Below are 12904 nucleotides of genomic sequence, written 5' to 3' on the forward strand. Positions count from 1 at the left end.
AAGACAAATTGAAACCCCATGAAAACTAAAGGACTTCTTCAAAATCGCTTTGCACACCTACTCCTATTCCTTTCCCTGGAAATCCATGGCTACTGGAAGAATTAGGCTTGCAACATAATGCATAATAATTGACCATGTATTTACAAAACATTTCACAGTCCTCCTAATTCTATTCAAAATTCACAGCTATCATACTAAAAAGGAAATCACTTTGAGGACAATTTAAAGTCTCTGAATATGCTCTGAATTCAAGTATAGTTTCAATAAGCAAGACATCATCCGAACTCAATTCACCAATTCAGAGCCAACTCAAAACCCATGAACCCTCTCAAATCAGCTTCCATTCATACACAAGTGATCATGGTGAATTTTCCAGTACTACCTAAAGTTGTTTACAAAAAATTCTAGCAGACATAAATCTGAACACGAGATTTCAGCATTTATAAATCTGTCACAAGTTTCCAGCAAGCATAAACTCGGCACAAAACAAGATCATGCACTAACACACGAAAATCCAGGAAACATCACAGGATGAAATCTCGGAACACCTACAATCTGACCCAAAGCTTTCGGGAAAAAGGAAAAGAACAATCGGAGCTATCCTACTGCAGGTGAGTAGCGACTTACCTCTTGTTCTAGGACTTACAGCCAAAGAAGGTGGCTTCTAATACTTCTAGGGCTTGCGGAGGACTCAAGCTCTCGGCAACTCCTTCACCTCCACTTGTTCTCCTCGACAAGGTGATCACGATGGTAGAGAACCCTCTCGGATTTGGTCCTTGGCCGGCCGCCGGAGACGAGCCCTAGCTGCGGCTTCGTTGTCTTCGTTTTCGCCCGAACAGAAACTGCCGACGCCGTCGCGAGAGAAGAGGAAGGGTGAGGAAAGAATTTAGGTTTTGTAATTAACCCCTAAGTTCTTCCTTTTAATACTTTAAGGTTTCTGTTAACTAGTACTACTTAAATATATTTCGATATAAATTTAGTTAGGAAAAGTTCGGCTGGTCTGTTGGTGGGCTGCGTTCTGCTTAAAACTCAACTCGTGGGTTCGAATCCCAGCTGCAATCATTTTATTTCCCATTATTTTACTGTTCCTAACTATTCTTTAAATACCATTTGTTCCATGTATATTTAACAAAACTTGCTTAGCTTAGTTGGTTGGCTGACTTTAGTTAGGGTCTAGTTCGGTCCAAGATCTTGGGTTCAAAATCAGATCTTAACTCTTTTTATTTTATTCTATTATTTTTTTTTTAAACTTCTTCCTCTTGGTAAAAATATCAAACGAACTCCAAAAAATTACGTAAAAATATTCTAAAAATTCCTAAAAATCTCTAGAATATTTTAAAGGTATTTCTAAATATTTTTGAATTATTTTTGGGGCTCAAAAATGAGAAAATTTGGGTCGTTACAATTCCCCATACCTTATAAAAAGTTCGTCCTCGAACTTAGAATAATTTCGGATATTTCTATCTCATACTGTCCTCACACTCCTAGGTAATTTCCTCATACTTCTGATTCCAAATGACTTTCACTAACGGTACTCTTTGTTCCTTAATCTCTTAACTTCTCGGTCCTCTATCATTCATATCAATTCATACCCATTAGTGGTCCTTGGAAGGCCTATTATAAGGTCTCTAGAGACCATAGGTGCATTAGTCACCAAATGGCTTGACTACAACTTCGTAGTGTCCATATCGGATACTAGAAACTGTTCTGGACTCTTCCTTCTCCTTTCACTTTCAACTGATGGTTATGCCAATAATAATACCTGATATCTTCTCCATCCTTTCTAAACATACTTATGTATATATGAATATAAGAGAAACAAAACTAAAATTGTCTCTATTCTTTCTAAGCATATGTATCAAAACATAGAAAATTAAAACATGAATTTTCTTCTTTCCTAAGCACATATAAACAGATACTCTATACTGTAATTAATAAAGAAAGCATAAAAGAAAATTAAATACTTTCTTACTTGAAGACGGCAAGGATGGTGCTGATGTGTGATGTTGGAGAATGGGAACTGCTCTGATACCAACTGTATAGAGGTTTTTTATTGTAATCTAATCTCTTGTTTGATCTTATTCATACTATAAGAGGTTTTTCTATTTTCTTCAAGAAGATAGCGAGTTTCCTAAGAGTGACTTGTTGATGAGTATATGCCATCAAGTGTACCACCAAATCAACTCATCTGGCCTTCTGCCCGGTGTTTAATTCTTCTTACCCACTAAGACTTTCTTACTTAATGTCTGGTCCTCCTGACCCACTAGGTCTTTTCAATGCCTGATGTCTAATCTTCCTGACTCATTAGGACTTTCTAATATTAAACGACCTACACAGTTAACTCACATATTTAACATATAATATCTAACTTTAAACTCTTTTTCAGATATCACAAAATACAAGTTTGATTATTGGTGTTGACTACACCAATAGAAAATAGATTAGATACATCTTGTTGAACCTTTTTATTGTAATCTAATCTCTTGTTTGGTAGATCTTATTCATGCTATAAGAGGTTTTTCTATTTTTAGTAGTTCATCGAGAAGATATTGAGTTTTCTAAGAGTGACTTATTGATGAGTATAGGCCATGAAAGCAGAAATGAGGTTCCAAATCATGTAACTCCTTATTAACTATTGATATACAATTTGTTTATGTTTCTTTCATTCTACTGCATTGACTATTGTATTACCATGCTAAAGCAACAAGAGAATTGGAACTTATTTTTTTAGTTGACATCAGGTATTTAGCTCTTCGAATCAATTAATCCTAAGGTGATCGACTCGACCCCATAAAAATTTTCTACCAAAGCACCGAGTCAATAGGGAAGCACTTATGTAGACCCATCTAGATAGCTAGCATTGTATCGTTAGAGGATCCTATAGTACGCTGTAGTTGAAATTCAAACCCCTTAATCTGTTGGAGGGTCTAACCATTATAATATTACCCCAAGAGCAAGAGAATTGGAACTTATAATTATATATATTATCGTTATTCACCCTCTCTAACTCATCAACCAGTTGATTGATCCCAACATGAATGATCTCATGTTTTCCTACTATTCGAACATGAAATGCAAATATCAAAATATGGCGAAAAAAATTTAGATGGACTTAGGGCATTTGCAGTGGGAGGTTTATAGCATGCAGTTTATAGTTTTTTTTTATAAACCTGTATCAAAATCTTGGGACCGGGTTTATAAAATAAATAGTGGAAAGAGGATAGAGAGAGAATTTTAAAAGAAGTGGAGTTTTTAAAAGAGAGAGATTTTATGATAATAGAGAGTGATTTTTAAAAGAAGTAAGGTTTTTAATTTTTGATATGATAATAATGTGACAGAGCATAAACCTCTTTAATAGATTTACGACTACGGATGCCCTTATCATCAAATCATAAAAATATGCAAATATCAAAAATATAAAGCATCTAATCATAAAAATATAAAAATGATATTTTACTTGGAAAAATATAAATCATAAAAAAATTCTAAATTTAGATGGACTTCTTAAAGATGATATTCTTTTATTTATTATCAAGCACCTAATCATATCATTAATTATTGAAAATATTAATTTATAATTTTTTGCATTTTCTTCCCATGTTGGAAATGTAGAGGCATTCCTGGAGGCAAAGGTGTGGTTCTTATCACAACAATTTGTGGTCTCTTTTATTACAATTATATCTCATGTCAATCTTAAAGAATGATCCAACTATTACTTTTTTACTTGAGCCTTGTTTTAAACAGAATAGTTAACTTTGTTCTAGATAAGAACAGAGAGATGGACTAATATAATACATAAAGAATTGTTATTGTACACTTGGGAACAGAGAAAATAACTAATAATACTTGACAAGCTGGATATTCACTTTCAACAAAGAATGGACCGAGCTTCAATCACTGAACGAGGTGGATCCAAGTCTTTATCTTGCAATGATTTCCCAAGCAATTTCTGCATTTCCGATGCGAAGAGATCATCCAAGATCTGCATATAATTTAATCAATTCAAAAATAAATGGATAAGTTGACGGAAAATAAATTTGCATAAGAATTCGACAAAACTCCAGGTACTTCAGATTGATGAAGGTGAATTATATAAATAATTTATGACAAATTCAATGGCTAGGAGATATTGTATGCACCTTCCGGAAGGATGACATAAAAGTTCATACGAACTTTGCACTTTAAGAAAAATGGCTGTCATATACAAGAAACGACTCTAACTGATCTGGATAGATGACACTTTATGGTACTACTATTAATGCCTATTGAAAATGACAACAATCTATTAACATGAACTCAAGAATAGTGCTGATCATGGTCACAAAAATAAAATAGGTTCATACTAGTATCGTCAAGAGGACCTCACTTAACCATGTGCTACTTAGAATAGGTTCATACTTTTCTCTCAACGAGGAAACCCCTTGACATTTGTGCCTAAAGAAGACCGCATTTAACCTGTGTAACTAACAAAGAGATACTTTGCTCTCAAGGAGGGTGGAGCGAGGCGTCAGAGTCTTGCACTCTTGATTTTCACCCCTATAACAACCCGAACAATGGTCTGATTACTCAATCTTCGTGCCATTATGTTACTGTCCATTGATTGGATGTTAATTTTAAAAGTGCCACAATATAGAGAGGAATTTGAGAGTCACAAATGTAGATTTTAATAAATTTGAAAGAGATAAAGAAGTTTTTTGCTTACCCCTAAAGCATAATCAGATCCTCGATACCATATACGGTTCTCCTTGCGGCTTTCGAGAAATGTCAGGATAATCTGATGGGCAACAAGTTAGAAATATACTAAAGTAATTGTGAATTGTATAGGGCCTTTTTGTACCTGTCCCATTTTATCCCAGAAACCACGACAAATTGTAACAAAAATCCTGCTTGTGAAGATACAATGAAGATTATGGATTGAATCTGTTAGTTGCAAACATAATGTCTGCATTCTGTCACGAATCTCAGATTCACCTGCTGCTTCTTTTGCTTCTTCAAGAATTCTTTTCAGTCTGGTGGTTCGGTTAGATTGTGCCTGCATGAAATCATTAATGAGAAGAAAAATTTGTATTTATCTGAAACCATTCATTTGCAGACAAAAATATCTCACATTGCAGACAAGCTTTTCTACAATTGCTTGCATATACTTCTTATACTTTTTCCTTAATGTGACAGTGAATCCATTCATTTGTTCACCAAATATATTATTTCCGCCCTCAATTGTTAAGCACGATGCCCAACATTTTAAAATATGCTCAATTCCTGGATGTAGCACATCAAGGATTCTTTTGAGTGTGTTCAAAAAGATTCCTAGCTGCAAGGAATCCAATACAACAATAAATTTAGCTTTCTTTCCATTATTACAAAGGATTCCAGCCTAGACATAAGACACTTACCTGATTGGGTACAACATAAAAGGATATGGATTGTCTCCTTGTAAGCCTTTGCACCTGCTTCTCAATTATCTTTGGGATCCCATCTCTTAGAGGTATTAAAATCTCATTATATTGTTTTTCTAGTGCCTTAAGTGCCGCTCTTTCTACTTCAGCAACAGCCTATAAGTAACATGATAAAAAAATATGGTAACTAGGTTGAGAATAATCTTCAAGAAATGGAGCAAGCTAGTGCTTTCTTTTAAGAAAATGAAAACAGCTACTACAGATAAGCATTCCAAAAGATATGACTAACATTTTCTAAAGCCATTAAGTACTGAGGCCATCTGCTGATAACCACTTCATAGTCATTTATGCTTTTAGCAATCTGTTCATACATATGCTCAACAAATGTTGAGGTTGAAAAACTTGGGGATACATCTGAGCATAACATCTGCAAAAGCTAGCATAAGTTAGTAATTACTTCCCAAGTCTAGCACCAGAGATACTGATAGCAAGCTCAGATTTGAAATGATGTCCATGGAGACATGACTCTGTTATCTTAGTTGCTACATATCAAATGTTTAGTATGCATAGAGAAAATTAATGTGGGAAGGAACCTTCTCTGACTTGCACAGATCAAGTAACTGAAGTTGAGTATCTTGGATCCAAACCAATATATAGTGGTGGAACAAGTCTTTTGAAACAAAACCTCCATGGACTGACCTGAAGAAGACAGACACCAGACTTTTCTATTAATCAAACTAGAAACGAAATAACAAAGCCATAAGTGCAACATGCAGTTTCTTTGCCTATCAAGGAACCACTATTTTTTTTTCCTACTAACAAGAATGTGTATCTGAGTTTGACTTGTTTGCGACCAAAGTAGCATTCAACTTGTTTTTGGAAATGATGCAATATATTAAATAGATCAAACTTCGTAGTCATGAGACAAAATAATTACATACCTGATGTTCCATGAGTCAAGATCTCTTTCAAAATCAGCACTTTGAATCAGTAGCTCTGCTACATGCTGTGCAGGGTTAGATGGAGGACAAGCTGCAAGAAACCCTTTGAGCCTTTTGTAGAGCTCAGTGCTATATATTGAAGCAGTAATACTTGGTAAATCTATGGAACTGGAGAAAGAAAAACAAATATTTATATTTATCAAGTGAGTATTTCTATTGCCTTATAGATGACATTAGGTGATCAAATACCTAGGGAATATATGCTGATTGTGAATCTTGATATCTGCTTGAATCTCGTTGCTTATGTTCAAGCATAGCATTTTCATCTTGAGGTATGTTGTTGAGACAGTCATAGGGTCTGTGTACAGTGTATCACAATTTCCTGAGATAAACTCATCAGTCTCCACCATATGTCGCCTACACCGCTTTGCTGCAGCAATCTGTAAAATGAAATCTTGGTAAGATGTGCATCTCATATATTTCAAAGAGGACCACAAGTATTTGGTATGGAATTCAAGAAAAATGGTAATGAATAGTGAATAATAATATAACCATGAAAGAGTCTTGGCAATTATAACAATGAAGGAAACGATATTGGCAATATACTATGCAGAACCTTCAAAATATTCAAGCATCTAGCTTGCTTGGAGAAAAAAATTGTATTGGCTGCTTGAAAGAACTCAATGTATGGTTCAAGTTTTGTCATGAATGCCTTCGGATTGTATGAATTCTTTGAAGAGACTAACAAAAAATTTAAATAGTTTGCAAAATCTACAAGGTTGTTTGAGAAATGGTCAATTTTGTTACACAAGTAAAATAACAAGGAGACAATCGAGACATCAAAAATATATTTTGATGACCTACCTGCAAATAATTTCTCAAAATATTTTGAGCTTCCTGGGAGAGTATATCATGCAAAAGGGTGAATATCTGTACAGCAGGTAGTAAAGCTGGTGCAGCAGACACCAGAATTATGCCAAAAGTATCAGATAGTCCTGTTGGTGAGAGTTCATCTAATGATTTGTAGTTCTCAAAAGTAGTAGTTAACAAATTGTTAATTTGATCTTCACAATCCAGTAGTATGCTTCTCTGTGATGGACAAAAAAAATAGATGAGTATCCACAAGACTCGAAGATTATAATCAATTTGAGAACACAATCTAGTGATCATTCGGAAACAAAATCAGTGATTCCTGTCTAATCAAGAATCTTATTCTCTGAAAATGCTTTTTTTATTTAACTTAAAGCAACATCCATTTAAATTCAACAATTGACAGTTTCTAATTTCTAAGCTGCTCGCACACAATGCTGACCAATACCTCTTGTCTAGTTAGACTTTTTTCTCCTCGAGCTTTGATGATGGGTAAAAGAACTTCATGTATAAGCTCTAAACATTCCTTTATGGGTGTTGCAATACTCATGATGGATGAAAGAAACCTATAAGGTTTTGAAACTAGAATTATGATTAAAAAAAATTAAGTATCTGTCATGTCTGTTACATTATGTTCAATTACCTTAGCTTGGTATATGCATTAGATACTCCATAATAATCAGCAAACTCATTTAAAAGCCACTTCCAATGACCATTTATATGTAAATTCCTTGAATGAATATTTTGAGCTCTCATTGCTGCCTCTAGTACCAAATCATATATCATTGTTTCAACAACTGGACCACCCTGCAACATCTACACCAAAAAAATATGGCCATATTATGATCTTAACATAGCACAACATGAAAATCATTAACACTTGTAATCTCAACATTCGTACTGAAACTAAAGGAATGTTTATACTCAAAAGGCCAATAAGAAACACCTTTGTAGAAGCCAACTTATCAGAAGAGTGAAAGATAGTGAATGAGAGCTGAAGCTTTCCTACACAACCATGTTCTTCTAAATATAGAGGGAACCATTTGGTTACTTCTCCCTGCTTTATAGAATAAAAGAATTAGTATGTTTTACATTACTCTATTGAAGAATCCATAAAAGAAGGTTGAACAGAAGCATACATGACTTTCAATGAGAGATGAAATTGGTATTGTAGCATGACCATGGTTGACCTGATTTATATCTTGGACTTCAATCAAAATAGAATCTCCTTGATTCTCTGGATAACTGAAAAGTAACTTTCAGATGAGCGCTGCATGCCCATAAAATGAAAATCTAAGACTAAATCAGGATTTGGAGTTAGAAAGACAAGGATTAGAACTTACAAAATATGAGAATCACCGGTGCCAAGTTTCAAGCACACACTACAACCTGATTCACTAGGTGCATCTTTACTGGAGTTCTTCAATTGTAGAAAACAATGCATAAATTCTTCAAAAAGTATAAGATTATTATTAAGCACATGTTTGCAAAATGATTGCGAATAGGTGCAAACTTTTTGTTTAATAACCTTCAGAAGCAATTGGTTCATAGGTTGCTCTTAGTAAATTAATTTGACTCTTCAAAATCTCTGACATTTTCTTAACATAATCCGCACCCATTTGCATATACAATGTTCTATGAGAAGAAATAGATCGCAGCTTTCTTCTTTTAGCTAGAAGACGAATCCTTTTCACTGTAATAAATAAGGAGATTCATGGTTTATATATTGCATGAACGAATAATAATGAAGAATTTAACTCTCGAAGATTGACCAATATAGACTTTGTTTTTTTTTTAAAAAAAATGGGTAAAACATGCAGAATTAAGCAATATACAACTAGGCAGTGCTTCTTGAAGCGAAAAAGAGAGACAGTATATATAATCTGTTTCTTGTCCGATAAAAAGTTCTTCAGTCCAGTCACTGATTTTAATGAACAAATTAGTGGTAATGCAAACTTCAAACGGAGCTGTCCAGATTGTTTTACAGTGAAAGTATATTGAAAAAAGATTACCTTCTACCTCCAGCTGTCCAATGATTTTCCTACCTTTAGCAACATTTGTTCCTTCTTTTCTCTCATCATGAATTCTGTCTCCTAGTATTTGGCCTCTGGGATGCAGCAAGAAAGTCTGCAATCTGTTTGATTAAGAGTATGTTACTCCTACAAAAAAGCTACAAATATTGAACAATAAACATTCAAGATTATCAAACTTATTATAAATTATTGAACAAATACCCAAATGCATTTCGTAGAGTCATGCACTCATCTTGAAGGAACTCTGGGGCCTCTATGCAGTTTCTTGCCCATGCATTCAAGCACAGACGGAAACATGCATCGTAAGCGATAAATGTTTGCCATGCACTCTGGACACTGCAACAACATATTGACAACAGAAAATGTCTAAAGGTTTGACTATGGAATAAAACACTCATCACCCTTGAGATATTAAAAATTTGTAGAAACCTGGTATTGTAGCTTGATATATGGGAAGCCAAATTTGTTTCAGACATAGGAGCATGCACATTTTGTTCCACGAGTAGGTTTCTACATACACAATAAGTTTAGATTCTGATTTATGATTAATATATGAAACAAGAATACCTGATCAAAATAAAGTTTGTTAAGCTGAAAATCTCACCCTGCTGAAGTCTCTCCAACTTCTTGTGGTTGTATTGGATTGTCAGATGAAACGTCGGTGTTTAATCTAACCTTGTTTTCACCTAATGGGTATATGCAACAATTAGCTATCTCTAAATTCAATTGGTGTTATATGAATGTTACACCCATTCCTTACCATCTAAATTTGAGGTGCTACACTCTTTTCTGTTTGCCAAAATGGGAGGAGCACTGGGTGTTCCAAGTTCTTGAAAATTCGCAGCCATGAATTCATCTAAACTATGAACCTGAAATGTAAACCAAAACAATTGCTTGTAACCATAATATACAAAGTTTGTTCAAATACATATAAATCAGAAGAAGAATCATTAAATAATTGTCAAAATCTTATTTCAAGCAGTGATGGATAAGGAGTAAATTTATACATGAGAATTGGGGAAGCCATTTCGTTCATCGTCCAGGGAAAATGCATCTGAGACTGTGTTAGCATTCAAACTTTTTTTCACCTTTTCATCATCCGATGAATTTTTTTCTTCTATTAGTACCCGTAGATTCTCTTTTGAAATCCCACGAATCAAAGTTGGCCTCTGTTCCCTACCTGTTTCTCCTTCTGGCTCGCAGCTCAAATATTCACCAGACATGATTTCTTCCTCAAAATTTCCCTGACCTGGTTTCTCAAAGAGATCAGAATCACCGCTAGAACGTAAACGTCCCTCAAAGGTGTCAGAGTAATTGGCGTAGTAGCCTTCCGGAACCGAACAAACACTCTCTTCTTCCTCAGAGTCTACCAACAAGTGAGAGTGCGGACTAAGCAAGACTGATTGGAATTTTACAGGCGGCAAGACTTTTGAAGATAAGAACGACGTATTGCATTTGGATGGAAATTGTTGGTAGACAGTTGAATCCAGAGAATATTTCTCCGTCAGAGGAGAACGAGACTTGTTGGCAACATTTGATCCCTGCTACATTCAGACGTAGATAAATAATTACGAACCAGATAGAACCGCTTGAATCATGACAGTAAGTAAGATGCATTGAAGTATATAAGCCAAAAGGAATAAATGTGGAGCCGAGAAGACTCGGATGTAAAAAAATATATATATTAAAAAAAATCAGAAAAGGTAAAAATGGAAGGTGCTTACAATTGTGAAAATTCTCCAAGAAAATCCATGTTAAGAAAGGTAATCTTCAACAAAGGAAAGAATTTTACACCGGCTATATCAACCAAAGAAGTGCAGCAGTATTACAAAAGTCAACACGCAAAAAAGAACGTGAACATACATAATTATAAAACCAAAAGGCAGACAACGAAACCAGTGCAGGGCAAAAAGAAAGGCAGGAAAAGACTAGGAAACAGCAAGAAAAACCAAAATAAACGATTACGAACTCCATCGAAAAAGTTCCTCTCCCGAAACAAAAGAATCCAAACTCACCAGAGAGATGAGAAAATCGAAGTATCAAACAAACTGATGCAATAAAATCACAACTATCAACTTCTCGCAACGGTACTTTCAGTTCTTGAACCAAGATTGAAAATGTGAAAAAGGAAGCATCTTCATTCAAGGTCACTGCTACAAGGAAGTGCGAGAAACAGGATGGGCTAATGATGTGCGTAGGAGGGATGAGAGAGAATTAAGCATGCCTGATTAATCCAGCTGATGGCCGTCTCGTCTAGCCCTTCGGTGAACATTCTGAGGTTGAATCTTAGAGACAGAGGGAGAAAGGAGAAGAATTTGCAGGGATAACCGATTAGGGTTTAAAACTCAGCTAACAAGCAGCGGAGAGCGAGACAGAGAGAGTGGGGGACGTGGTGGGGGATTGACTAGCTAGTGTGGATATAGCAGGGTCGTGGAGCGGAGAGTAACGGCTAGTTCGGAAAGTAAAATAAATAAAATAATGAGAGAGAGAGAGATATTTCAAATGGTCGTTCCAGACACGTTGCCACAACGACGATCTCATCAAATGCGAAATTTGAGCAGGTCAGATCGGTTGAATAACCAGTTTCCTTCCTAGTTCAACGGCCGGTTCGGTTCAATTCCACTTCCATAATTTTAATAAAATCACATCTCATATTTCTTCCTTATTTTTCAAGTTCAAATTCTTATTCTATCTAGAAAAAAAATTACTATTCTAAATTTACGCGACTGAATTCAAATTTGAGGGCAAAGGAAGCTTTTAGAAAAATTTTCATTTTAATTTTCAGTTGAAGACAAAATTAACTAATCAACTTAAAAAATTTTGAATAGCTCTAAATCAAAACTGATCTATTTTTGGAAGTCTCATTAATCTACAAGGTATAAGATAATGATACTAATAACACCATCAATAAATTCTTAGAATTCTTTTAGTTTAAAAAATATTAATCTTTTAAATTTTTAAATGGTGTAGATCTACTAGTCAATTTTGTTCGAAACTGATGAACGTAGAAACCTCCAAATCACTCCAAATCAAAACTAATATATTTTTACAAGCCTCCTTGATATATCCATAGTCTCAAATTTAAATTTGACAATGTAAATTAAGAATAATAAATTTGTGAACTAATTGATAAAAACTTAACATTAAGAGAAGGGAAGGATACAATGAGAATATAATGTGAGTTTGTGGAATTATAAAACTTAAATACGTGAAATGGATAATACTGGATTTTTCTCGCACGGTCCAATAAGATACTGATTCTAATTTGATCGATTATCAAAATCATATTTTTTTCAATTCCACCTTGATCATAAAATTTAGATTTAGAAGACATTTTTAAATTATCTATAAAAATATAATAGTGAAAATTATAATTTTCTTTTAATCCATAATTATTATAATTTATTGACAATTTGTAATCTACCTATATATATATATATATATATATATATATATATATATATATATATATATATATATATATATATATATATATAATTAATAACTCTAATAGACAATTATTTATCACTAAAAATTAATTAACTATTTATTTTTAAAATTTATAAACATAATTATCCTCCTTTTACGTGATATTTCTAGTGTCTATATTATCAATCTAAGAAATATAAATCTTTATCATTTTTTAGATTTATGAAGAAACTAA

At 34.0% G+C, this 12904-nt stretch overlaps 1 protein-coding gene across 6 annotated transcripts; it reads right to left on the bottom strand.

Moving 5' to 3' along the window:
• Nucleotides 1-3693: 3693 nt before the first annotated feature.
• Nucleotides 3694-11625, bottom strand: LOC122056616. 6 transcript variants are annotated; one of them, XM_042618675.1, is made up of 23 exons: nucleotides 11465-11625; nucleotides 10248-10781; nucleotides 10001-10109; nucleotides 9845-9926; nucleotides 9670-9750; nucleotides 9442-9576; nucleotides 9253-9341; nucleotides 8736-8900; nucleotides 8551-8656; nucleotides 8347-8452; nucleotides 8154-8267; nucleotides 7851-8023; nucleotides 7656-7773; nucleotides 7202-7426; nucleotides 6587-6777; nucleotides 6338-6505; nucleotides 5990-6095; nucleotides 5686-5823; nucleotides 5394-5552; nucleotides 5108-5311; nucleotides 4838-5032; nucleotides 4703-4774; nucleotides 3694-3982 (listed from the first exon to the last, which is right to left on the bottom strand). In XM_042618675.1, exons 1-23 carry the CDS (start codon nucleotides 11510-11512, stop codon nucleotides 3869-3871), a joined length of 3432 nt encoding a protein of 1143 aa, XP_042474609.1. In that variant the 5' UTR covers nucleotides 11513-11625; the 3' UTR covers nucleotides 3694-3868. The 6 variants fall into 6 exon arrangements, with proteins under 6 accessions (XP_042474609.1, XP_042474608.1, XP_042474602.1 ...); XM_042618674.1 differs by having other exon boundaries at nucleotides 7851-8014; nucleotides 8154-8264; nucleotides 9220-9341; XM_042618668.1 differs by having other exon boundaries at nucleotides 8154-8264; nucleotides 9220-9341.
• Nucleotides 11626-12904: the final 1279 nt, after the last annotated feature.

This window comes from Zingiber officinale, chromosome 1B (assembly GCF_018446385.1).
Source record: "Zingiber officinale cultivar Zhangliang chromosome 1B, Zo_v1.1, whole genome shotgun sequence".
Classification (NCBI taxonomy): Eukaryota; Viridiplantae; Streptophyta; class Magnoliopsida; order Zingiberales; family Zingiberaceae; genus Zingiber; species Zingiber officinale.

What these genes read in the sequence shown, in the direction of transcription:
- LOC122056616 (XM_042618656.1), bottom strand. Translation starts at nt 11,512, where the DNA reads ATGTTCACCGAAGGGCTAGACGAGACGGCCATCAGCTGGATTAATCAG. An exon ending in TGAACCAATTGCTTCTGAAG is followed by an intron (nt 8,657 to 8,735) that starts GTTATTAAACAA and finishes TACTTTTTGAAG; the next exon opens with AATTTATGCATTGTTTTCTA. An exon ending in ACCGGTGATTCTCATATTTT is followed by an intron (nt 8,453 to 8,550) that starts GTAAGTTCTAAT and finishes GTTACTTTTCAG; the next exon opens with TTATCCAGAGAATCAAGGAG.